Source organism: Stegodyphus dumicola, chromosome X1 (genome assembly GCF_044657685.1).
Source record: "Stegodyphus dumicola isolate Sdum_Otavi_A_Nest chromosome X1, ASM4465768v1".
In the NCBI taxonomy this organism is placed as follows: domain Eukaryota; kingdom Metazoa; phylum Arthropoda; class Arachnida; order Araneae; family Eresidae; genus Stegodyphus; species Stegodyphus dumicola.
The window spans coordinates 245906892-245934857 of record NC_140780.1 but is presented as its reverse complement, the minus strand read 5'-3'; the positions used below and the strand labels follow the sequence as shown (position 1 = coordinate 245934857).

At 31.5% G+C, this 27966-nt stretch overlaps 1 protein-coding gene across 5 annotated transcripts in view; it reads right to left on the bottom strand.

Annotated features, from left to right (window-relative positions):
- Positions 1 to 27966, bottom strand: part of tweek (transmembrane protein KIAA1109 homolog tweek) — a 421377-nt gene that overhangs the window by 263214 nt on the left and 130197 nt on the right. For all 5 annotated transcript variants that reach the window (XM_085807394.1, XM_085807390.1, XM_085807392.1 and 2 more), the window contains 2 exons: positions 14410 to 14716; positions 6116 to 6298 (listed from right to left, as the gene is read on the bottom strand). In XM_085807394.1, the coding sequence (XP_085663520.1) occupies positions 6116 to 6298; positions 14410 to 14716 (490 nt within the window). The remainder of the gene's footprint in view (positions 1 to 6115; positions 6299 to 14409; positions 14717 to 27966) is intronic.

The following is a 27966-nucleotide window of genomic DNA, read 5'->3' as shown; positions in this document are numbered from 1 at the left end:
TAGAATCTTAATTTTGTTTCCTTTTAAGAAACTTTCACACTGGGTTGATTAAAACACGGCATAGAATTAACTGATATAAATTCTCAATGGTACTCACTTAAGTTAACTCAACTACCATCTTTACTGTGGCCAACCAGCAGCCAACCAGTAAAGTCACTGAACACTGAAGCAGCACTCGCACTGAACCACAAGAGAAAGCTTTAAGGACCTGAGATCAGGTGGATTCGCACAAGTCAAATTTCATTAATTTAATAAATTTAATTTATTGGGAAAATTTGTTGGCAAAAATTTTCCTCAGTAAACAACAAAACAATTAAAAAACTGAAACGAGGAGATTCTGTGATCTACTGAGAGACTGGAAGATGTGAAAAAATATTATGACAGTTCACAGCTATGTGATACTTACTGCTCATAAACATCAGATTACTGTGGACTTCTGGATCAACAGATTTAGTGCGCCCCTATTTCAAAAAGGCGCTAAACCACAAACATGCGCACATTATCCAGGATATGATTCTAACCCCGTCAGTTAGATAACCAGCTTTTTTTAGCCACTATACTTATTGCAACTGTAATAAAATTGAATCGCCAAGAAGCCTAAAGAATACATACAAAAAAAAATTGTGAAGCATTCCCATGTGCCTCTAGAAGTTATAATTCATTTATTTTTTAACTACTAAAATATTATGATATTATACATCAGGTGCTTTGATTACATAAAATAACTTAAAAGTACGAAATATCAGTTAGTTTTATAATAACCAAAATAATTACAGTTAGCATTACTAAAAATTAGATAAAGCCTACTTTAACCTAGAAAATTATCTGTCATTTTGATGAAGTAATAGATCCAGAGCTATTATAAAAGAACTCATAACTAAAATGTTCACATAATAAAAAAAGTGAAGGCTTTATCACTTAACATGAAAATTTCATTTCAGAAATTTAACACCAGCTGTTAAATGCTTTTCTCTAAGAATGGTGTACTTATGGCTTATGTTTCTGGTTAAAAAACGTGTTTAAAACTAATTTTAGCATATTTAATTCAGTATTCAGAATTATATTTCAAATTTAGAATAAATTAGTTCACATGACAAACATAAAAAAAGTTTGGCACTAAATTGAAAATGGCAGGAATCCATTTTTTGTACCTACAGACATTGGGAGGGGGGGAGAATACATAACTGCTTCAATTACAACAATTTAAGAACTAATGTTGCCTCTATACCACTCAACAAAGAAATGGTACATGAACTGCAGTTAAGAGTAAGGGTAATTATTTAACTATGAAAAGCCTCAATATAATTGGTGATAATAACTAATTTTTTGATAATGTTTATGGAGTTACAAAATGAAACAAAAAGAGTGCATTATCTTTTCAGAGTATTAAGACAAATGCGATGACCCCTGCACAATCAGCTGATTTCTGCGAGACTGCAAAATGAATGCCTGTAAATACTGAAAACTTCATTCAGCCTTAGGTGAAAAAAAGCAACAAATGGAGAAGTATTCATGAATATATGGTCAGAGTTTACAGTTACATTGCACCTTCCCATGATACAGTAAAAAATTTGGAGAGTCTAAAAACATATACAAAGACTGCCCGTAATTATCAGCTAACTGCAAGGCTTTTTAGTCAGGAATATGTCTGAATATTGAAAACATTCAGCATCATTTGACTGTTAAGTTCTTGAAAAAAGAAAGCATAAAACAGGCAGTCACTTATAAATATGTGCTTATAATCCATACTGATAACTGTGATCTTCTGTGCTACAGTCACATGGAGAGTCATCATAGTTAGTTCATGCAAAAAAAAGCAAAGTGAATCAATCTACACAAAACTACAGTATGGATGTGACTATCAAAGAAATGTGTATGAATGCCAAAGAATATAAGATGGAAAATCACAAGGTGACAGTTTTCCTGCCATCAACTGTGAAGTGTTGCAGTGTCTGCAATGTGCCTGCAACTGCAAATGCGCACTGGTGTTGGTTGTTTGTTTAGTAGAAGAAAAACACATTTTGCACGTCATAATGATACTTTGATTTGCATCAGTCTTTTTCTTCCTAAGAATAAGATCTGTGTTTGGTTTCATTTAAGTTCGATCAAACGCACTGTTGAACACCTAAAATTTAAATAAAAGCTGGATAATGACATTTTTTTTTTTTCTAAATGTATTGCTGGGTATCAAACTGCAAAACATCAAGATGACGAGATGAAGCCTTATTGTTTGGTTTTATATTAATGTTTAGTAGTTTAGTTTTCTGCTAATGTTTAGTTTTACCTCAGATGAGAAATCTTTTAAGAAAATTTAATCCCAAATTTCATGTGAATACTTTTCTAAAAAGACATCACTCATTTTTAGAACCTCCTAGAAAACCAACTGACATGAAAGAAGAAAAATAATGTGTGGTAGCCTCTGACATAAATTGAGCTAAATACTTAAATTTACATATTACTTCATGAAATTTTTGTAACATCTATTTTTTTCTGATTTTTTATTTTCAAATAATTTTTTTTAAAAATATTTTGTTTCAGGTACAATTATTTATATTTGTTGTTTTTGTAAAAAGCAAAACATTAAATTAGAATCTTATATTTTATTTTTAAATAATAAAGTATGAACCTTCTGTTCAAATTTTCATAGTTCATCAATCTCACAGTTTTGCCCCACAGACACCATGAAGACCACCTGGTCGTGAAGTGGATAGCACATTGTGCAGCTGTACCACAGGTCTGGGGGTTTGGTCTCCGGATTAGGCAAGGTTGCCTTTCGTCCCTTGAGTGGGTTGATCAAATGAGTATCAAGTTTGCTTGGGGACTACACACTGGGGGGTCCTACAACTAGCTGACCACTTGCCCAAGGCATATGTTGATGCCATCTGGGGTCCAAGGTCAAGAAAGCAGATTTTGGGACACTGTAGGCCATGGCCCACTAGGGCTGTTGCACCACTAATTTTAAATGTTTAATAATAGTTGATGAGAAGTGGATTCACTCTTCATCTGGCAACAACACAAGAGAATATGGTGTGAACATATGTTTTTCACTAACCCCACAATTTCATTTTGTTTTAATAAATTCAAATTGACAAGAAGTCTGCTCGGTAGATTTTGGTCCCCATTTACAGGGATAAACAAAGGTCATTTTTCATTGATTATCTGCTATGTAATACGATAATATGTGTATTATGCCAACTTATAAACCCAACTATGAAGGTAAATAATGGGAAAATTTCAAAGCAAATTCAGCAGAAAAGTGTTTCTTTTGTTATGACAATGCATCTGCACATAAAGCTGCAATCTCCGATATTCCTATTCAGCAATTAGGATTTCAGCTCTTTTTCCCATCCAGTCCATTCCGCAAGCAGGCTCAATATGACCACCCCCACCCTCTTCATAAACTGAAGTAGCTTTTGAGGTTCACATTAACAAAGATGATGAAGATGTGAAAGCTACCATTCAGAAATTGAAGTAGCTTTTGAGGTTCACATTAACAGTGATGATGAAGATGTGAAAGCTACCATTGAAAAATAGATTCTGAGCTAAAATAAAAGATATTTGAGAAAACTATGCAAGTTGTTGCATTCAACCTCCTACTAGCATTGTTAAGACTTAAAAACTTATTGAACAACCTTTGATGAAGAATGAATGAGGATTATGCTTGATATGTATTTTAAAGAAAAATTTCACTAAAATTACACAATATATATTTAAATACTACTTAAAGGTATTAACTAAAATACATATCACAGTCATATCTTATAACCTATTGATTTACAGTGGGGGAAAAAATTCCTTTAAACGTGAAAGTTTAAAGTAGCTTAATCATTTTGTTGGTTAAAGATGTCAAATTTCTTCCATTGCGGTCTAACTATTCATTTACTAAAGCAATGTTTCCTAAACATTTTTAATTGTGGAACACTTTATAATTTCCAAAATTTCTAAGGAACACAAGAAGGAATTTGGGATTTCAGCTATAAAAAATAACAACACAGGTATATTAGATAAATAAAATGACTTTCACATCATGCCTTAAAGAAATGTTTTCCAATATTTAATTTTACCAATATTACACATAAAATTAATTAAATGAAAAAAGAATGTAAAAAATTTTAAAAATTCAGTTTTCACTGACTTCCATGAGTCTGAGTATTCAAAGATTTTTTTAATGTCAGGCATAATGTTAAAAATCTGAATTCTTATTTCAGATGCAACATCAAGTCGGTTTCTATATGTGAACTTTGTTGCAGCGCAATACGAAAAACAAATGCACCAATACACTGTCATAATAAGACTGGTTTAGTTTACTTGAGTACGGTACACCAACTCGAAGGCTATCTGCCTAAAGAAAGAGCTACCTTCGTGGAGGAATTCCTAAGGGAAACTGGCTTATATCCATGCTACAAATGGGGAAAATCCTGAAAGACGCCCATGCAGCCAGCTCATTCACATGGAATTGAAACTACATCAAACAACTGGCAGTCAGCAACTTTACAGCTTGGCTGCTGATGGGCCTGTCATGGATGGTTAGGTTAGGTTAGGTTATTTAATTACGGCAAAGCAACGAGGGCTATCTGCCTAAGGGGAGGGATGCCTTCGTGGAGGACTTTCTAAGGAAAACTGGCTCGTATACATGTTACGCATGGGGAAAACCATGAAAACACCCATGCAGCCAGCCCGTTTGTGGGATTCGAACCTCGGACCGAACTACCAGTGTTCAGCGACTTTACCACTCGGCTGCTGGTGGGCCCAGGGCCTGTCATGGAAGGAAGTAATTCATGAGTAACTTGTTTTAATAAGTTCAAATTGACTTCTAATAAACTTATCCAAAATATGTTTAGCAGTAATTCTTTAACATTTTGCCAGAATCAGTTCTTAAATCAATATTAACCTCAGTTTCAGAATTTTTCTCAGAACACTTAGTGACTGTTTACGGAACACCAATGTTCCACAGAGCACAGTTTGAAAAACATTATGCCAGAGTAACCATTTCGTAAATACACTGATGATATAATATTTATCACTTAAGTTATTCTAAACAAAGCTACAAAAAAACAGACAAATTATTCAGATTACCACACATACTTGACAAACTAAGACAATATTGAAACTGCTCTTGTTAAGTGGAATCACAAAACAAAGTTAAAACTTGGTTTGCTGGGAATATACCATAATAATATGCTGTACAATATAAAGGCAAGTCTCTCCCCAGTACACACTAACAAATATAAACAGGAATTTGCTTTTCTTGATTATTTTGTATTCTATTCTAAACCACTGGTAAAGAGAAATTTGAGATTACAAAATCAAACAGTCAAACTAGCCAAATGTGCTAAATCTAATCTCACAGTAAATTCCAGTTATGTAGTTAGCTATACATATTTACTATGCCTAATAGCTAGTTGCCTATATCAGTAATTTTGCTTAACTTTATGAAATGAGTGCTTGTGTATTTTGAGTGATGCTGATTATGGCCAAAAATGACTTGAATAGAAGGGATGCTGTTTATAAATTTCTAAGATAAATGAAAAAAACTGTCTCAAAATTCATACAGAACAAGAAAAAGACCATAACAACCACCTACTAAATGAACTCAGCTTGAACTATCCCTGCTGAGCAATTTTATTCTCTTCGTCAGTGGCAAGCTTCAAAAACAGAAAAGAAAGAATACTTCTTTTCTAATCTAATTAGCAGCTTTGAATTATAAACTTTGTTCTAGCTACTATTACAGCAATTATAGCAAAATAAATCACTACAGTGCTGTAATTCTAAATCTGCTAAAAGGAATTTTTTAAAAAATAATTTATGTCAATTATTAACGTAGATGAAATGGAAAGAATTATTTAATTCTTAAATTACACTGCAAAATTAGGATTACTTTAAAAACAGTGAAACTAATATCACACTATATCACCTATGCAAATTTAAACAAGATTTTTTTTTTTTTTTTACTACAAGATATGTTATATCTAGCACAGAATTCTGTACACTTTTTATACCATTCTTCATTAAATAATTTATAAAAACAGTTCTATTTTCAAACACAAAAACGTTAAATAAATAATAAATGAATAAAAATGGATAGGAATGAAATTCCAAAACAGAAAATATTAACCTTCATAATATGGCCTTGAATATCATGCATAGTTACAGACACAGTGACTTCAAAAGGACGATAAACTCGAGGATCAAATTCTTTGGTATCACTGTCTTTATTACACGGTAACTGTACTTGATTAGGTGTGATAATAGGAGAATCAAATTCAAAAAACTTTTGAGTCTCGCCAAAATAGTTTTCCTGCAATATTAGCAAAAATCATATTTAAAATAAGTAGCAGAAATATGGCAGAAGTGAGGCAAAATACAACTAATCTTCATACTTTCATGCTTATTTAATCACATATTGCAATTACAAAATAGCATCAAAAACTGTAAAATTAAGCATAATTTTCTCACAGAAATTATTAAAAATTACAATGTAAAAAAAAAGGAAAAGGAAAATAATACTAGCAAGATTATAAAACATATAATGACAATCAATGCTTCTGCATCATTACTTCTAAGTTTGCTTCCTTACAATGTTCTACAAGATATATATATATATATGTCATAATAAAAGCACAGGAAATACCGGAGCAGTGTCGATGCGTGCTTAGATCCATATTGAAGAAGAAGTAATCTGATTGCGTCGTAAGCTAATGTGTTGACTTCGTAAATAAAACTTGGCAGTAGAAGCGATTTTAATTCCATTTTTATTTCCAATTGATATTTGTGGCCACAATCACTTGGCACTCTAGTCGTGCCTTTCCACAGAAGATTTACATTTTTGATATTGTTGAGAAGGGAAGCAAGCCAGCGAAATTACATCTTAGCAGAGTAGAGGGCAAAAGCTGAAGTGCGTAGTTATGAAAGATGGAAGCACGTGAAGAGAAAAGTTTTGGTTTACAATTCGGTGATTGGTCGTCAAGAGGCATCTGGTATTAACGGTTACGTAAGATCGCATGATTAATTCGAATGACGCAATGCAGATAAGTTTTTACGATTTTAGAATAGAGAGGAAAAATTAATGTTTATAGTTATATTATAATTCTGATTCATACATTTTTATCTTACATATTCCCCCCTTCAAAAAGAAAAAGGCGTAGCGACAGAGAAGCCTTTTTAAAGAGAAAGAGTTAAAGCACTAGCAAATTTAAAAAAAAAAATATAAATAAATAATAAAATTTTGATCCTGTAAAGTATTATTTATAAATATCAATTTTTTTTAAATAGATTCTTAATTTTTAGAGTCCTATTGAATTTTTCAGCATTTCAGTCCAAAAGTCTTTTTGTTTGAGAGTTCACATAATCATAATTCTTCAGGGAAGGTTCTTGTTATCGCAGAATATCACAAAATAAACTTTTACATAATCATTACTTATAATTAAATGTAATGCACATAAATATTTATGATACTTATTTCCATACTGATAAATTGCAATTTAACTTCAGAATTTATGGTTTCACGTTATCATCTTTCATTTACAATTCCTTTATTTTACCATACTGGAAGGCCTCGCAATACTTCTAAACAAACATATCCATCAATAAGGCTGTTCTCTTGAGCTAACCAGTGTGTTCTAGGCACTGGTGGCCCAGGGTGCCTAAACAGTTACTTGAAAAGGCTTCCGTTCCTTACATTAAGGTAACTGGCCTTTGAGAACTGCACTAATACATTCCATAATAAAAAAATATAATAATATAAAAAATTTACATGCATTCATAAAATGAGACCCTCCAACATTATCTTCCATGAAGAGGGTAAAAGGAAAAACTGGTACAGAGGTAATTACAGGCCTCTGTTGAAGGAACCAGTACACCCTCATCATACTATGCTTAACACACAATAACCCACAAATTTTAACATGCATTTACCATAATTTCATATTACTTATCTGTACTAATTTCACTTATTTTTAACATCTTTATTTTTAGAATAATTATAAAATTCGTATTCAAAATTCTCAACAAAATTTCAAAAACATAAAAACTTATCTTAATATTCTTCCCTATGAATAATTTAAATAGCTTAAAATTCGTTACTTAATTTGCTCACACATAATTATGAAAAATTAGAAAAATTAATGAACAAAAATTTCAGATTTTCTCAAAACAAATTGCAGAAATTTTAAGAAATTTTAACCAAAGTTGAAATGAAAACTATAGAATTCGCAGCACATTAAATAATTTAGTTCCTGAGCTAGATTCACACGAATGGAATAATTTTTGAGCTGTTGAAGAACCGGAAGTGCAAATAATTTTCTGTCGCACATACTTGCAAACACTAACTCAGATCGACCTTGAACCCGCTGTAATGATGATTTCCTTTTCACTAGGCATTCGAACTTCTCAATTTATCGAGAGATTACTTTCAATCTGTAAACACTACACGAGATTATTTTTTTGAAGCACTTGCAAAACACCACAGCAGAAGAATGATCTGTTATTTTTTAAACACTGAAAAAACAAATTTGATGATTCACTTCTTTCACATTATCTTGGATTTATCACAAAACGATGATTTGAAGAGCTGAACTAAATTTTCCATTGAGGTTTCAGGCTGCAGGAAACTATCCTGTCGACTTAATTGTCATAATAAAAGCACAGGAAATACCGGAGCAACGTCGATGCGTGCTTAGATCCATATTGAAGAAGAAGTAATCTGATTGCGTCGTAAGCTAATGTGTTGACTTCGTAAATAAAATTTGGCAGTAGAAGCGATTTTAATTCCATTTTTATTTCCAATTGATATTTGTGGCCACAATCACTTGGCACTCTAGTCATGCCTTTCCACAGAAGATTTACATTTTTGATATTGTTGAGAAGGGAAGCAAGCCAGCGAAATTACATCTTAGCAGAGTAGAGGGCAAAAGCTGAAGTGCGTAGTTATGAAAGATGGAAGCACGTGAAGAGAAAAGTTTTGGTTTACAATTCGGTGATTGGTCGTCAAGAGGCATCTGGTATTAACGGTTACGTAAGATTGCATGATTAATTCGAATGACGCAATGCAGATAAGTTTTTACAATTTTAGAATAGAGAGGAAAAATTAATGTTTATAGTTATATTATAATTCTGATTCATACATTTTTATCTTACATATATATAATTGAAACGGAAATTGTAAAGCTAACAAGTAATGAGACATAATACATATTTGGTCTTAAAAATTTTTTGTGCATAATGCTGCAAAAAGATATGAAATAATAGTAGGTAGAAACATTGCAGCGATCTTGCTAAAAAGTTACCAGGAGCTTACATCTATTATCAATCGACCAGCTTGCAAACTAATATATATATATTCAATTCATCAATTGACCAGCTTGCAATATATGTGTGTGTGTGTGTGTGTGTGTGTGTATGTGAGTGTGTGTATAAACACACACACAGAAAGGGAAAGGGAGAAAGTATAAACATTGAGATATAAAAAAAAATATTTCCATTTTTGTACTGCCTGTATAATTAAACCTCTTACACAGATACATGTAAGTCTATTAAAGAAAGCAACATGGCATTTTAAATGCACAAATTGACTTGTTTTTGACCCAAACACTGATTAGCTTTGCTTCAGATGAAAAAATGAGATACATACCATTCTAGAATATTTATCTCTAATCAGGCATTATTTTAAGTTGGGCTTCAAATCTATGGAAGCTGCTGACAGAATTTGTGGCAAGAAACAGTATTAGACTACATATCTCAGAAATGGTTCAAATGCTTTAAAGATGTTGATGTGGCTGTTCAAATTAAGGTCAGAAAAGCCAGACCAGCAATTATTGATTAAAGTGCTTTGAAAGATGTAATTCAACTACTACTGCCAAAGATTTACAGACATCTGCATCTTAGGATATCATAGGCAATCCGGAATTTGATAAAATGAACAGATATTCTACACAGGTTTCCCATCATCTCACATAAAACAAGCAAACTAATAAATAGAAATCTGCAATCCTACAGATCTGCCGGCTTTCAGACATGTAGTGGTGTGATGAAAACTGAATTTATGTACAAATTCAGACAATAAATATCAAAGGAAAATTGCAAATATCAGTAGAACCCATTACAATACATGGATGAATTGAAGAAAATTTATAATCAATGCTTGGAGGATCTTCGAGGAAGTAATCCACTTCAGTGCCAGATATTTGACACAACTCTGACTTTTACTGTCAACAGGTGGGAAAATATATGCTTCCTTGCATGAAAAATATCTTGATTTGACCAACAAAAGAGTTATTTAGCAATAAGACAAAGCTTGTGCTCATTGCTCTAGAAAAACTATCCAAGAGTTTTGAAGGTCTTGAAGGATAAATTCTATCTCAAGAGACATACAGTCTGGATTTTGCTGCTTTTAACAATTGTATACTGCAGTCTATGGTATCATTTTTTAATGGGTAACACTTTATTTCTGTTGATAATCTGGACACAGGATGCTATGAATTTTTCGTATCAAAACCCAGATTAGGATCGTCAAACAATTGAGCAGCTGGAAAGAGGATGAAAGAAAATCACTAAACATTGTGACTTATGTTCTGACTTTTAAAATATTCCCTTTTTAGTATGCATAAATTTTTAGCATCATAAAGATGTGATCTTAAAACGGAAATGCATTTAAAAAACCAGAGTAATTTCTCCATGAAATACTCACATTGTAAGATAATTACATAATTTCTTTAATATGTTATTTTAATTAAGAACATTAAAAAATTCATAAGACTTTTTTTGGGCTCTATTTTTAAATTTAATGAAATATTGTTCAGTATGCTAGTCTTTTAATAAGAATTCTGATATTTAATGGTTTTATTTTATTACTTTGTAGACATTAGTCAAATCTGCAGAAGAAAAATTTTAATGTCATAATAACAAAGCATACTTTAACTATTGAACAGCCTTCTGACTACGTCCTGTATTTTTCTACACCGATTCTAAGTTACTATATACCAAATAGTATAAGGTCTCTTTCCTGCCTTCTTAGTGTGCCTTCGTGGTATAGTGGTCTGCATGCAGGGCACGTATTACAGAGGTCTGTGAATCGATTTCCGCGAGGCAGAGGCGTTGCTCATTTTTCATGTCTCCTGCTTCCAACAAATACCTAAAGTCTCTACAGTGGCGTCTGAACTAAAAAAATGGTGGATGATGATTCTCCACACCCAGGATTTAGCAGTTGGGTTCCCCCTGAAACCCCAGTCATCCTTTAAAAGGGGGATTATATAAGGTATTTCTCCCACCTTCTTAGCGAGCCTTCATCGCGTAGTGGTCTGCATGCTCGGCGTGTATTTTAGAGACACGTGGTTCAATTCCCGGCAAAGGCGTTGCTCATTTTTCACATCTCCTGCTTCTAACAAATACCTAATGTCACTACACCCGTTCCAATAAACTGCACAACTCTGAACAAAAGTTTGTGCAAACTGAATTTTGCAAATTCTAGGTCATGTCTTTCCCAGTTCTCTTTAAATTTCCCCCTTTTAACTTTCACATTAAATGTGGACTATTTGCACATAACTAAAACACACTCATAAGAATTATTTAATCGAGATTTTCTGAATATAAAACTACATTTTTTTAATGTAACTGCATACAAAGAAAATGTCAACAAATGTTGTGGACAGATATGAAATTTTTTTTAGGAAGCAAACAAGCATAGAGGAATTTCATTAATAAAACACTATATGACCATGAACGAAATTACTTTCAAAGTAGTTTCAATGCTCTAAAATGGGAGAAAGAGCAAATAAATATGATGCTTATGAAACTCCTGAAAGCAACGATTTCCATAAATTTAATTTCTAAGCAAAATCTGCCATCCTGTTTCCATACATACCCAACTGGATTAATAATGCTACAGTTGAAATTTTGGATTTATTAAAAGGAAATTTTTCTGTTCTTTAGCTTTCTTAGCTTCACCTCATTTGTAACATCACAAAAAATTTTATAAATGCTAATTTCAAGGATCTATCTTTTTTTGCCACAGAGGCTTGCATGGAATATAAAGAAACTAGCTATGAGGTGCACTGAAATTTAAACGCAGTGTCTGAAAAACTGTAGACAAATAAATTTGTAACAAGACAGATAATTTTATATTTAGCCATATTAATTCAAACTTAATATTAAGAAACTGCAGATTATGCACCAAAATGTAGAGTTGATTTAAAGCAAAAAAATCTGCTAATATTCATGATCTGTATTTATTATAAAAAGCAAGTGCTGATGTGGGCACAGAAATTGCTAAATAGCTTTAGTGATGAAAGATATTTAGAAACGTTTCTTCATTATTCACTTCTTCAATAAAACCCTGCAATAAATACAGTATATTTCTGTTAAAAAGTTAATTTTCATTTACATATAATAAAAACTGCTGAATTTTTACCATGCTGAATTTTCTGAAAATCTCAATTTACTTTGTTTACATTAAAAATTGAAAGCATATTACATGCATTTTTAAATTATTGGAACTACTCTATACTGATATTATTATTTTGTGTAGCATTAATTCCTTACGCTTGATGAGCATAAAAAATTTACAAAACCCTGAGACAATCATATACATCAGTGCTCTGCAACCTTTTCTCACCTGCGACGCACAAAAAATCTTTCTGGAATTTCGTGGCACACCAAAGAGTTCCGAGTTATCAAGGAAGTGCCGAAAAAATTCAAATGCTGACACACTTACAATCACACACACAACAGTGAAATATATAAAAACATTTAAAATAGACATTATTAAGGAAAAAAAATTGTCATTGTGTATTAAATACATGATAAAAAATTGTCATTGTGTATTAAATACATGTATTTGATTGCAGCACACCTATATCCTACTCATGGCACAATAGTGTGCGGAGCACTGATATACATGGATATGTTTTCAAAGCACAGTACAAAAATACATGCTAATAACAGATCTTTAAATAAGTCCCGGGACTAACTAAAAAAACAGCATCCATTTTAAAAAATTCACGTTTATTCATCAACATAATCACCATGAAGAGCTATGCAATCATCCCAACGCTTTTCTAATTTTTCGATAACATGCTTGTTAAACGTTTGTCGTTGTCCGCAAAATAAGCTTCAATGGCAGCGTTGACTTCCTTATTTAAGCCAAATCTTTTCGAGATCAGCAAACAGCCAGTAGTCACTGGGGACTGGATCTGGGGAGCATAGTGGGTGGGAAAGCAGAGTGAAGCCCAACTCGTTTAATGTAACCAGTGTTTGCATTGACTTGTGGCACGGGGCATTGTCGACTGAAGATGACTTTTTTCTTCATGTGCGGTCATTTTCTTGCAATTTCATCCTTCAGACGCATCAATAACTCACTGTAATAGGCACTATCGATAGATTTTTCCCTTTTCAAGGTAGTCAATGTAAATTATTCCTCACGCATCCCAAAACACAGATGCCATGACTTTGCCAGCTGACTGCTGCGTTTTTGGACGCTTCGGATGGCTTTCACCAGCTGCATGCAACTCAGCTGACTGCTGCTTTGACTCCAGAGTGAAATAGTGGATCCATGTTTCATCCATTGTCACATATCGGCACAAGAAATCCTGTTTATTGCGAGTAAACAGTGACAAACAGCTCTGTGAATCATCAACTTGTTGTTGCTTTTGTTCCATTGTGAGCACATGCGGCACTCATTTGGGAACGCTTTTTTCATGCTCAATTTTTCATGTTAAATCATACATGCACTTCCAGTTGATATGCTTACCATCTGAGCAATCTCACAAACTTTCATTTTGCAGTCATTCATCACGATTTTCAACACTTGTTTCACATTTTCCGGAGCTACCGCTTCATTTTGACCTACCCGTGAGTGCCGCATCATTTGTATCCATGTGACTGTGCTTGAAATCAGCATACCAAGGGCAAATGGTTGTTTTCGATGGAGCAGTGTCTGGATAACATTTTTCAAGCCATTGCTGAGCTTGCACAGTCTTTTTGCCCATTAAATAGCAATGTTTGATCAACACTTGAAATTCATTTTTCTCCATTTTGTCCACCAAATGAACAAGTAATGTCACTTTCACCACAGTAGCTTTGCTGTTTCCGGTCCAAATGCCATGAAAATTAGACACGTGTCATTTGAAGGTTAGTTCTTTCGAACAATGAAGTCAAGTATATATTACTAACACCATCTTTTGGTTAGTCCTGGGACTTATTGAACGATGTGTTAATACATATTTTAGTTATTTCAACAAAAGACAGGCATGGAGGAGCTACCATATTTTTTTAACTAAATAACAAAGGATATAGTTACATTTTTACAAATGTTAAATGCAAAATAAGAATTTTTTGTATGACATTAAGCAAGAAGTTTCTTTTATTATCACGTATAAAGTATACACAATAACTGAATAAAAAACAGGCATTTCTAACCTTTAAATGAATCAAATTTCGAAGAAGACAGCCGTATAGTTTTAAAACAGAAGGTCCAATTTCTAATTCCAGATGAACAGTATCAGCAGTTAGAGTTAAAGGGTCAAATTCTGGATTTCTACAATATAAATTTTTTTTTTGATTTTGAGAACCATTAGGCCTTATAGGTGACAAAAGAATTTCTTCTTTTTCTGGTGTAGTGATATCTAAATCTAAACCTGAAGGACCACATGGAGGAGCAGGATGATACACATAAGCAATACTCAAAGCAACAATAGGAACAGACCAGCAGTCTACCCATCCAGCACTGTAATAAACAAACAATATATGTGGATGTAAATGATTTTGTAACTCTGTCAACTAATAAAGTAAACATAGTCTAGTAAACAGAACATAGTCTGAAAAATTTCCGATACATTTTTTCTACACACACACAAAAAGGATATTAAGGTGCAAAATAGTGCAATGCTCCCATTATTTCTGCAGTTTATAAATGATTAAACAAACTTTAGAGTATTCAGCCTTGGATGATAGATTAATAATTTCTAAAACATGCATCATGAAAAATATCTTACCACAGGCAAGCATATAAATATTTATTTTTATGCAGTTCCAAATATTTATAGTAACTGCAATAATTACAAATTATAATAATTTATGAAGAATTTTCATAAACAACCACTCATACAAATATTATTTTATTCTAGTCGGTAAGAACAATGGAACAAGTTTTTCAAATTTTAATAAACCATAAAAAAGAAACAAATAATTTTAAAAAAGAATTATGCTGTATTTCTTTTCTAAATTTTATCCAGTCAGTGCAGTACCATTCCTGTTGTATTGATTATATGTTTTGTTCACTAAAGTGTATTGGTGCTGTATGTGCATTATATTTAATACACATCTTACAGAATGATGATAAATGTAAAAACCAGTTCATTGGAAAGTGTCCACTGTCGCATCACAGGCTGTGTTACACTTACACATGGCATGACAAAAACACTTGTTTTGGCATATTCTATCACCAACTAAAGTTATAAGACTACATAAATACTAGAAATTTCAAAATTTGGACTATAAATTATTAAAATACAAAATAGGCCCACCAGTGGCCAAGTGGTAAAAGCCGCTGAACACTGGTAGTTCGGTCCAGGGTTCGAGTGCTGGCAAACGGGCTGGCTGCATAGGCGTTTTCATGGTTTTCTTCATGTATAATGTGGATATGAGCCAGTTTCACTTAAAAAGACCTCCACGGGGCATCCCTCCCTTTCCGTATAATGCCCAAGTGAGCTCGTAATAAGCAAAAAAAAAAAAAAAATTATTAAACTAGTGCAGTATACTGTGAATTTAATTAACTAAACAAGATGTAATACAGGAAGAACATGCATCAAACTGGAACAAAAACAACTGAATAAAATGAGAAATAGTTGAAAATTCTTTGTTCTTTTGCAAGGAACAGCCAAAAAAATTTTAAACAGAGCTACGTTTCTGAAATACATCTGGATGATTATAAATTCATGAAATAAATCAAAAGTGGCAAATAAAAAATTTTTATAATACTAACAGCTGCTGGCCATTTGAATCATTACACAATGACAATCACACATCAAACCTGAAATTTGCATAAAAAGTAGAACATGCTGGGATATGCAAATGTTTAGTATTCCACAGCATGTGTACATTATATGAAAGAGTAAATAATACTACAAAGTAATTTAAAAAGGCAGACTAAAATGCCAGTTTTTCATCCATACATTATGTTTACTTGTTATTTTGAAGGTTGGGTGTCATGTAATGTCTCATAAGACAAGAAGGAATTCATACTGGCATGTCTCAGAATTCAGTTGAAAGGGGACTCAGTATTGTGCATCACTGTGTTTTGCAACTGCTAATCATTTTGATCCAATGATTTTTGCGAGACTTTGCAGTTAATAACTCCAGGAGAATCACAGAGATTGACCTGCAGAATCTCATTGGTCTTCTCTCACTATTGCCCAAAATGAGAGATATCTTGCCCACATGACTGTTAGAAATTTTTTATAGGAAACTGGGTATATCGCTTAACATCAAGTATGGCTCAATGGTATCTGAAGTACTGTAGATTGTTTCTAAAGTGAGCATTACTTCAGCTTTCTTTCACACTAATAAAAAATTTATTAATGTTTAAAATTTATTAAAAATTTTTGAAGTTTTTTTCAATTAATCATCAAGATATAATCTGCTCAATGTGACCCAAAACAAAAAATGCTGCATAAAAATTAAACAGCGTAAAATAATTTTTGAAATTTGAGGAGAATGGTAGGCCATAATTGTAAAATATGAAATATTACAATAGGCAAAAAGCTTAAAATAGGAAAAAGAATTTATTTAAAAATAAATTGCAATGAGAATTTGTTGGCGCATTTTATGCCAAAGAATCTCGCCTATCCTATGACTGAGGCAGGTAAAGTTCGAAAACAAATCTAACCGACTTGACGTGGGCAATAATTATAATGCGAAGCTCACAATTGAATTGTATTTTTCTTCACTGTAGGTAATGTATATGATGTTTTTCTTAATAATATAATTAAAAAATGAAGCAGTGCAGCAGGCCTGTCGATAAAAATAATCTTTAAGAGAATTCAATTTATTCACCTAGTTCCGTTGCGCCTGGAGCTTACTTCAGTGATATGGATATACTAATGAAAAACAAAGCATCCGTAATGGGGAAAAGAACTAAATTAGAAACTTTCGTGCAAACTGCCAAAAATGATGTGGATTTAATTGAATTTAAAGTGAAACTTAAAAACATTCAAGCTCTACAAAAGAAAGTTGATGAGCTACGAAGTGCATACTATGCACAAAGCGACATTAAGGATGATGATCTCGCAAAAACTGACGAGGACTTAAACCAGTCTGATGATCGTCTGGAAAAATTGGAGGTAAGAATTTAAATGAAGATTGCACTTTTAATGAACCAGATGAATTCTTAATTGTAAATAAGATAACAGGACTAACTCCGTGCACTACGTTAGATATTTCGAAAGTAGAAATTCCACAATTTTTTAATTTAGCTGATAAATCATTTTATGAAGCTTCAAAGGTACATGCTCTTATAAATGCTGATTTATTTTTTAAGGTTTTGAAAAATAATACGTACAAAATAAATGATGATTTATTGTTCAAAGAGTCTGAATTTGGATCGATTGCATGCGGGAAGCTTAACAAAATACAACCTTCTTATCAAGGACATTGTTTTCTTGTATAAAATGGTCCTCTTCAAGGACTTTAAAACTTTCCTTTAATTTAGAGGGACTTTGTATTCATGATAATCCAGTATTGCATGAAAAAAATCACGCCATGGAAATTTATTAATGACACTGTTAAATTTAAAAACAGACATTTTGTAGTACAACTACCTTTTAGGAAACATTACGATGAATTATCTGATAATTATTCCTTCGCACGGCAGTGTTTTCAGAATTTGTGGAGGAGATTTAGTCATATTTACTCATGATGCTGGGTTACATCAACAGTACCATGAAATTATTTGTTATTATTTAAAAGAAGGCATAATTAGCATCGTAAATCCTGATACACCAGAAAATGCTTTAAATAGACCACCTATACAGTACAATGTCCGAGATCCGGATGTCCAATATCCGGATTGATCTAAAATTCAGACCTCAAAGCCACCACCAACCATTTTTAAATGTTTTTTTTTTTTTTTTTTGTATGCCTTACGCATTTGATTCACCCAGTCATGCGGAGAGTCCGGATTCTTAACCTCACTTCGGCACTAAATAAAATACATCATTATTGAAGAAATAATTGTTTTAGCATAAATTTGTGAGATCAATAATTTGACTCCATATCTGCATATCTGCTTGGTATACATCTCAAACCAAAACATTTTACATAGAAACATTTTTGATTTTACATCAACTAATATTTTAACCCTTGACGTCAACCTGGCGAATCATTATCATGTATTTTTTTTTTTTTTTCATTATTGCATCTTTATCAACTCATTATACTTTGAGTAATGACTCATGCAGCAATGCCAAAAAAATTTTTTTTATCAGTAATTGAATAATGAAGAGTATGGTAATCTTTTATGCTGATATTACGCTTGGCGCCGATGACAAATATAAGTTAAATGCACGAAGAGTGTCGAGGAATGATTTAACAAAAAGTTCTTTTCATATGCTAAAAATAGATATTGTTTATGATACTCATAGGCCAAAAGATTACATTTAGTTAACTTATTTGTTATTACTCATTTGTTATTCACATAAAGCCAGGGCTCGCATGACCACAACAGGCAGCAGTTTTTAGGGAAGAAGAGTAGTTAACGTAAGTTTTTTACTGCGATGACAATGCCCTAATCATCAATTAAAAAAAGAAAGGCGAAATCTGTAGTATGGTTCTAGATCCATAAAATACCACTACCGATAGTGAAGAAAGAGACATGGAGGTTATTGAAAACGAAAAAAGTTCGATTATAAAGTTAGTTGGAATACTCGACCCAGCAATTACAGGACTTGAACAACAGAACTTGGTAACTGAACAAGAAATTATATCTCTCTATAGAAATAAACAGAAAGTATTAGCACAAAAAACATAGCTACTGAACCGTTTCACTGCTACGTGGCGCAGAAGCGCTGCGTTCATTTGTCTCGAAAACCGCGACACAGAGCTTAAGCGCTGCGAGTTTCAGTGTGTCTTGTGGTCCGTGGGTGTGAAGGTATGTAGTCTGACCTCACGTGTACTTTGTAACATCAGTGCATTCTAAAATAATTAACTGCATCGTGGTTTTCGAGACAAATGAACGCAGTGCTTTTGCGCCGCGTAGCAGTCAAACGGTTAAAAAACTTATATTAAAAGAAATGTTTAATAAAGTAAACGTATAAATATTAAGCTTTTTTTTTTCTGTAAATTTTGATACCTCTTAGATCATTAAACGCTTCATCATTTTGTATGTTTAATTTTATAATTTCTTCATGCCATCTTACTAGATTTAGACTGATGATCTAATAGCCGGAATTTCCGTAGTCAAGACGATTCCGGATCTCAGACATTGAACTGTATATTTTTTGGCCTCATCAGGCTGTGCAGAAAGAAAGTAGTTTAACGTCAAAAACTAGAATTGTCTTTGATGTGGGTAGTAATCAAAATAATGAACTTTCTTTAAATGACTGCTTGTGGCCAGGGGTTAACTTAAATCCAAATCTTTTTGACTTACTAATTAATTTCTGATTGAACAAAATTGCATTTTGCTCAGATGTTAAACAAGCTTCTCTGCAGATTTGCCTCTCCGATGAGCATATAGATACAGTTCATTTTCTTTGGAATAATGATGATCCATGTGTTGATAAAAGGACCAATTTACAGACTAACCGTTTCAATTGAGTAAATTTCAGAGTAGGTTCGAGCCCATTCCTGTTAGCAGCTACTATTAGACATCATATTGAAAAATCTAAGGAAGATTTTCCCGAAACTTAAAATTTTAGACATATGTTTTTATGTAGATGATCTCATTTCTGGAAGTGAAGGTTTTGAAGAGTCACTTGAAATATCCAGACATACCAAGAAAATTTTGGAAGATGCTGGCATGGTCCTCAAGAAGGGGATTAACAACAATGCTGAATTAATGGAGCAATGGAAAAATGAAGAATTTGATACCTACAATGTACATACTACTATTAGATTGGGTGCACACCAAACTAAAATTTGACTTTCTTGGAAGACACTAAAAATCTTTTGGAATTTCTTTCTATGGACAAAAATAGGAAACGCTTCTTTCTTCAAGCAAAAGGAAAGATATTTGATCCTTTACAAAGGAAATTGAAAAGGAATGGAGAAAGTGATGTGCTGAACTTCATCACTTAGAAAATTTGAAAATACCTGAATTGGTTAATGTTCACAGGAAGATACTGTTGAAATACACAATTTTTGGGATGCAAGTAAAAAGGCATATGGCGCTGCCATATATTTGAAGGTAAAGACTCTCAACAGAATATCGGTGAAACTCCTAACTTTCAAACGTCATGTGGCTCCATTAAATGGTGCAACCTTGCCAGGATTAGAACTGTTAGGTGTTCTAGTTGCAGCTCCATCTTAGTTCTAAGGTAAAAAGAATCTTGATTCTGAAAAAATCTTCTATTGAATAATTATTGGACAGATTCCAAGATAGCACTTTCGATAAAAATAATCTTTAAGAGAATTAAATTTATACAGAATTGTTCTGAGGAATTAATGGCTAAGTAAAAGTGTTACAAGAACTCAGATTCAATTCACACACCATCGGTCAAATTAAAAGCAGTCAGATAAATTAATATTTTTCAAAATATGTAGAACCTGAGAAATAGCAAAACTGCTAGGCAACTGCCACAAAAATATTTAATTAAATTTTTAGAGTAAAACCTTAAGAAATGAAACTAAATAAGTTTTGTTAAAAACAGAAGGCTATTAAATATTTTAAAAAGCAAAAACTCTAAAACTAATTATAAATTGAATTAATTAAGTAATAAATTAAAAGGAAAAGAAAAAAGAAAATTAAATTCCTCTATCTGATATAGATGTTCCTGGTTTCATTGAGCAAAATCCATGTGACTGAAATGAAAAAAAACTTATGTGGTGTGTTGAATCGAGCTGTGTAGTAGGATGGTAGATTAATAAAATGAAAAATATAAATTTGAGAACTGTGTTGTATAGAAGTCGCTTGTAAAAGTAAAAAATGAAAATGGTGGAAGGTGTAAATGCAGTGAAAAAAATTAGTGAATTTAATTACTGAAAAGAAATTATTTGTGAGAATTTAAAAATGAATAAAAATTAAAAATAAACATGAAACTAAATTAAATTTTTTACTTTTTCAAAAATTTTATTAAATGTATTTTAAGTGTGTGGAAAAACAGAATTTGTCTTGAATAACTTAAAACTAAATTAATTCATATATAATGGGGTGTAAAAAAGTTGAAAAAGAAAAAGCTGAGTAACAGTAAAGACTATTTGGCACGTAATAGGATTGGAATAGAAATGACCATTTGTCAGTAACAGAGACAGAGGAACTATTTATATACTATTTACATAGATATTTACAACTGTTCTGCATCAAGCAAATACTTCCAAATTAGGTTTAACTAACATCATAAGTACTATCATTAAGTAATTATGTACTATCATAAAAAATCAAAAATTTTAACAACCTAATGTGAAATTTATGGAGAATTAATAAATTAAGTGGGAATTTGATTATTAATAAGCATAAGTTTATTTATGATCATTAAACATAATTAATAAGTAAAACTAAAATAATAGGAAATGATTTAATTAATATAAATAATAATTTATAATTATTAAGTAATTATGATTATTAATAAATGTTATTTATTAATTCTCCATTAATTACACAATAGGTTATTTGAATTTTTCTTGTTACTTACGATAGAAAATACTTAAACTAAATTTGAAGATATCTGCTGGATGTGTAATGATTGCAAATATGTAATTAGATCCTTTATCTCTGTTGCTAACAAATGGTCATTTCTAGTCCAGTCCCATTTTATGCCAAAGAGCTAAAGACTTTTTACTGTCAATCACTGTTTTCCTTTTCACAACATTTCCTACTGCCCAATACTTACATACAAATACTACACAATTACCTTTAGTTTTTAGTTAAATTCAAGATTGATTCCATTTTTTCACACACTTAAAATACTTAATAAAATTTATTTTAACTAAAAGGTTTTAATTAAAAACTTTAATTTCATTTTTAATTTTTATTCTTTTAAAATGCTTCACATCTTTCACAAAGTTGAAACATTTCATTTCAATAATTAAAAGTTACTAATTTTATCACAGCATTTACACCCTCCACCATTTTCATTTTTCACTTTAGCAGGCAACTTGTATACAACTCAACGCAGTTCTCAGCTTTTATCTTCCATTTTATCAAACTATAATCCTACTACTTAATTCAAAACCTCAGTGTCAGTTTTCTTCCTTTCCATTCGTACAATAAAGACAGAAACGTCTTTATCGAAGATTTTTAATTTTCTTTTTATAATTCCTTTCAAGTTATTATTTAATTAATTCAATTTAATTAATTTTAAGCCTTTAAGAACACCTCCCATTTTAGTCTAATAGTCCTGCATTTTCAACAAAATTAACTTAATTTCATTTTCTTAGATTTGACTTTAAAATGTGAACTGCTTTTGTGTAATTAATTAAATTTTTTGTCTTATGGCAGTTGTTTAGTAGTTTTGCTCTTTTTTAGATTTCATAAGCTTTGAAAAATATAAATTTAGTTTTTGGTATTTTATTTGACCAATACCATGTGAATGGAATTTGAGTTCTTTTAACATTTTTCCAAGTCATTAATCTCTCTAAAGAATTCTTATTACAGTTTATAATTAAATAATTCTTTTTTGTAATTTTAACCTTTTGCCTGCTGCAATATTTCACATTTTATGCTAAAAGCCTACTATTCACAACAAAGATATTATTGTTTCATTTCCTTAAATCTTGACGTTCAATTTTTAACAGTTGTTTAGCAGTTTTGAAATATATTAAAATTTAACTAATTGCTTAAGATTTGGCCAATTGTTTATCTAGTTTCTAATTTTGAAAATTCCTATTTTATATTGTTTCATTTTTATATACTATTTTTTCCTAGACAATTTACTGAAAAAAGTAAATTTATTTTTTAAAAAAATTATTTTATTAAATTCTTTACTCTTTCGAAATATTTCACGAATCCATAATCATCCAGATATAATACAGGAATGTGTCACTGTTGAAAATTTTTTGGCTGCTCCTTACAACAGAGCAAAGAATTTTCAGTTGTTTGTTATAGTATTTTTATTATTATACTGAGCTATTTTGTTTTTGTTCCAATTTTAATGAATATTCTTTGTGTTCGACTGATAACCTTCAATTATGGTTTAATTATTACATCTCGATTATGTACATATGTGTGTATACATATTTATAAAATTTATTAATAAATAAAATAAAAATAAGAAATTCCTGCGCTTGAGCTGCAAAGGAATGAATTTAAGAAATACTAATATTTATAAAAAATTTTCTAAAAAAAGATTATCCTATCCTACAAAAAACTGTATAGGGAATTAAAAGTGCTATTAGATACCTGGGAGCAAAAACATATCCATACATGATTAGAAAACATTTGCCAAATTTAATTTTTAAAAAGGAAATAGTGAAAATAATTAAAGAGTCAAAAAATACAAAAGGATAAACAAAACAAAAAAAAACTATTATCGTATATACCCGCGTATAAGTCGAGATATTTTGGACAAAAAAAAAAGACTTCAAAGTGGGGGGTCGACTTATATGTGGGGCCATAAAAAATTAAAAGAATCGGAAGTTAAAAAATTTCTTTATATAATGCAGTTGTTTTCTTCCCGCACTCAAATTGGACGACTTATCAAATAAGTCACTTACTTGAAGTAATTTCATGACTTAAATTTTGTGGTGAACTAATCACAGAGTTTCATACTTTAACTAGAGTAAGTGTCGATTAAACCAAAGAATTTTCAGCCTCCGAACAATAAAAAGCCTGATATTACATTAATTGCTCAGTGGGTTAAAGATTCTTGGAACAAAATACCCTCTGAAATGATTATAAAATCATTTTTAAAATGTTGTATTAGCAACGAACTAGACGGCATGGAAGATGATGCTGTTTTTGAAAGTGAAAATGACGACGAAGGCTCTAGTAGTGATTGTAACAATACAGAGTTCGAGACTGAAAATATGTATGATGGCGAGCCAATGACGACAGAAGAGTTCTATGAAATGTTTGGCGAATCTGACCATGAATCGGACGTTGAAGGATTTTGACTTTGTTTATTTACCAGGGTATTTTTTATTGTATATTTACTTTTTTTTTTCTCAGATGATTTTGAATAAATGTAGTAGTTACAAAAAAATTTTCGAAGTTTCTCGACCGATTTCGGAAGTAGGGGGTCGACTTATATGTGGGTTTCTTATTTTCTATGAATTTTTTATGTCGAAGTGGGAGGGTCGACTTATACGTGATATCGACTTATATGCGGGTATATACGGTAATTATTCTTCACTTCAAATAGTACTTTTCAAGGAGTAACTATTTAAAAAACTAAACCTGGATAATTAATGTTCTTCCTCTTACCGCAAGGTCCCTACCACTGCTGACTAATTATTCAAAAATGTTAAATAATCTTCTTTTTATCTCAGAATGACATGAACTACCCCAATGTGTTTTGAGCACTTTGCTATTGAAATGTAAAATTACACTAATATGAAAAATGATCTTAATTGAAATGTAAATTTATATAAAAAACAAAAAATAAAAGGATAAAATATTATTCATATAAAAAATAAAAGGATAAAAACCTACAAAAACAGCACACAATATTCGAAAACATTATTTAAATGTATTAATTTAAGGAAAACGTATAAATTAGTCCTAAAAACAATACTTTTATTCAATTAAGCTGGATTATAAGGAACCTAAATTCTTAACTTGCTACTGATGTAAGAATTTTTTTAAAAAAGAGAATTTAATCTAAAGAAATATTAAGATTAAATTAAAATGTGTTATATTCTTTTTCATGCTGGAATACATTAAATTTCAAATAGGAGAAAAATGGACTCAGACTTGCTAACTTATGTGCAGTGGCAAAATGGCTAAAAATATTTTGAAGGTAAAAAGTGCGGGGGGAGCAAGATATTCAGTAACAATAATTTTAACTGCAGAAAAAATAGAAAGTAAGCATGTAAAGAGCAAACCTGTATGCAGTACAAAAGATGTTTCCTTACCTACAATTTCCTCACTAATTCATTTATTGTTTTATGATTACTTAAGTTCTTTCAATTCAAATTGCAAGAAAGGCTTTCTACTTAACTCCAGTCACTTGTCCAGACCACCACAATGTAAGAGCAAGTTTCAAGAAATTGACTACCCAACAATTTCTGACTCCACAATTTATTTGCAATCCACAATACAATAACTTGTGAAATATACAATGGTCATTTTTCATCAGCTTATGTAATAGCATACGCATTAAAAAATTCTAAATCTATTTTCCTCAAAACATTTCCCATGTATTTGCTAGTCCAAGCAAATTAACATCAAAATTTAATTATTGATACATAAAAATAAAAATACTGCATTGTTTACAAAACAACGCTAAAGAGAATTACACCACTGCCTTCAAGGTAACAAGCAGAGGAACACATTGCCCAACTACACTCCATGCTCAAGCACACTCGGAGTGTCTCAAACAGTATTCAGTTCCTGGATGTAAGGGTGCAGTATACTGATTCAATAACAAACTAACCAAAGAAACTATGTTTGCCCCTTAAGGCAACAAAAATCTTCAGAGAAAAGCCTTTTCGGTTATAACTGCTTATGAAATAAAAAATAAAACTGAATTTTAAAAAATTTGAAATTATTTTTACTTGTCATGAAATAACATGTGTGACTTATAGAGGTTATGTTTAATTTGAGCTAAATAAAGGCTAGACAGCAAAGTCTAACAATTGCAGTTCATATTTTCTTACTATCTAATTACATAGGAAAGCTAACAGGCATGAAATGCTTAGTGTGCTTTACTTTCTTGGCTTACCACAAAGCATTTTTTAAAAGATTAGTTTTTTAATGCAATGTTTTGTTTAAAAATTAATTATGGGGAATACCATCACCAGCTGATTTTATGGGATCACAAGAAATGCTACCTTTGCATTTAGCAGTACCTATAAACACACTTCTGAAAATATATATCAGGTTCAGCAGAATAACAACATAACTTGCCATTAATTCATAGAAATTTATGAAAAAATTAGGTACTTACATATTATTGCCAAGCATGATTTAGCTCCAGTTATGGATAACTATGATATAACAACATTACTCCTACCATCTATGCTTTTGTTTGTTGCAACCTTGATTGATTCTTGGCAAGCCATGTTTTGGTTTTATGAACAAGGACATAAATTAATTGCCATTGCCATACCTTTTTTTAATCAAAAATTTTTTTAATTCAAAATTTGGGACCTGCCTTTTACAGTGCATTATTTTCAAAGTTATGAGATGCTGACATTAAAAAAAAAGTGCTTATTAATGTACATGATACTGCTGAATATGACTAACAAAACAGTAACAGATACAAAAAACTACCTGTCGGAAGTTTCTGCTCACAGTATTCTAAATGGACCTTCCTGTAAAATCGGAGGGCTTAACAAAACAGCAAAAACTAATTAAAGTTTTTTTTTTTTTTTTGGCAACGTACAAAAATCAAGTGGGTAAAATACTGACTGTTTATTAAATAAAACAGATTTCAATTCCTTCAGAATTCTGCAGGAACAATAGGCACAATTTTGGCAGGATCTTCTCTTTCATGTTTAATGGTAGCCAATTTTCACAGTCAATAAGTTAATACATTAGTACCAAAAATAATTATTTAAAAAAAACCGTTTGAAAATTAAACCAATATAACTATGCACTTTTGATTTGCATCAATAACTTGAAAAACTGGCACACAATTCCAAGCAATGTGATCACAATTAGATGACTTATGTAATATATCTTTAAAAAAGCATTTTTAGTGTTTTTTTTTTCTTTTTTTTTTTTTTTAATGCATCCACTGGTAAAAAAATAGGTTACTGGACAAATCAACTAAACGAATACAATAATTCAGAACTCGATCAGAAATGAAAAATATATGGTTTATATCAACTAAAATTATTTTCTTTGTTACAGCCATCTTAAGATGTAGCAGGACTGGTGCCATATGCTCATAGAGAAAACAAGCGAAGTGTGTGGAAAAAATTCACCTCGGATCATGCTAGACATGCACCTTAAAATATATCCCAGTTTCCTCTACTTTTTCATATGAGTGCTTTGAACAAACATGATATGCATCACTATCGCATTCACCATGGCAGAGAAGGATGAGAAGAAAATTTGCATTAATTTTGTCCATAATTTGGTGATACCTTTAAGAACTTAATGCAAAACTGCAAAAAATAAATATATGGGGAAGCGTGTATAAGTTGCATGCAAGTTTACAAGTAGTTCAGATGTCTTAAATATTAAGCAAGTGTCAAAAATCCATAGATATCTATAACTAGCAACCCTGAATAAAGCATTAAATAGGAACACTCAGTTATGGAATATTACTGTTGAATTACCATCTGTGAGATACACGAAGATCTTAACATTGATTTCAATTCAGTTTCGTTCATTTCCACAGAAGTAACATGAGACACGTGTCTGCAGAAGTTTGTGCCAAAACTGCTTTCAAATTATCAAAAGGGAAGCTAAGATTCAGCCTTGAAAATATCAATAATGACTAAAAAAATTTTCTAAACAGTCATAAGTGAATAACTGCAGGTCCATGATTACTACATCCTTCCCCCTTTCCACCAAAAAAATTTGGCTTAGTTTTCACAATGAAAGAACCCAACTTCTCTGAGATTCCAAAAAAATAAATAAGGCAAATCAATATGAAGATGCTGTTTACTAAAGGGGCACTTTTTTATTATAAATGTATCCTACCTGGCCAGACAACC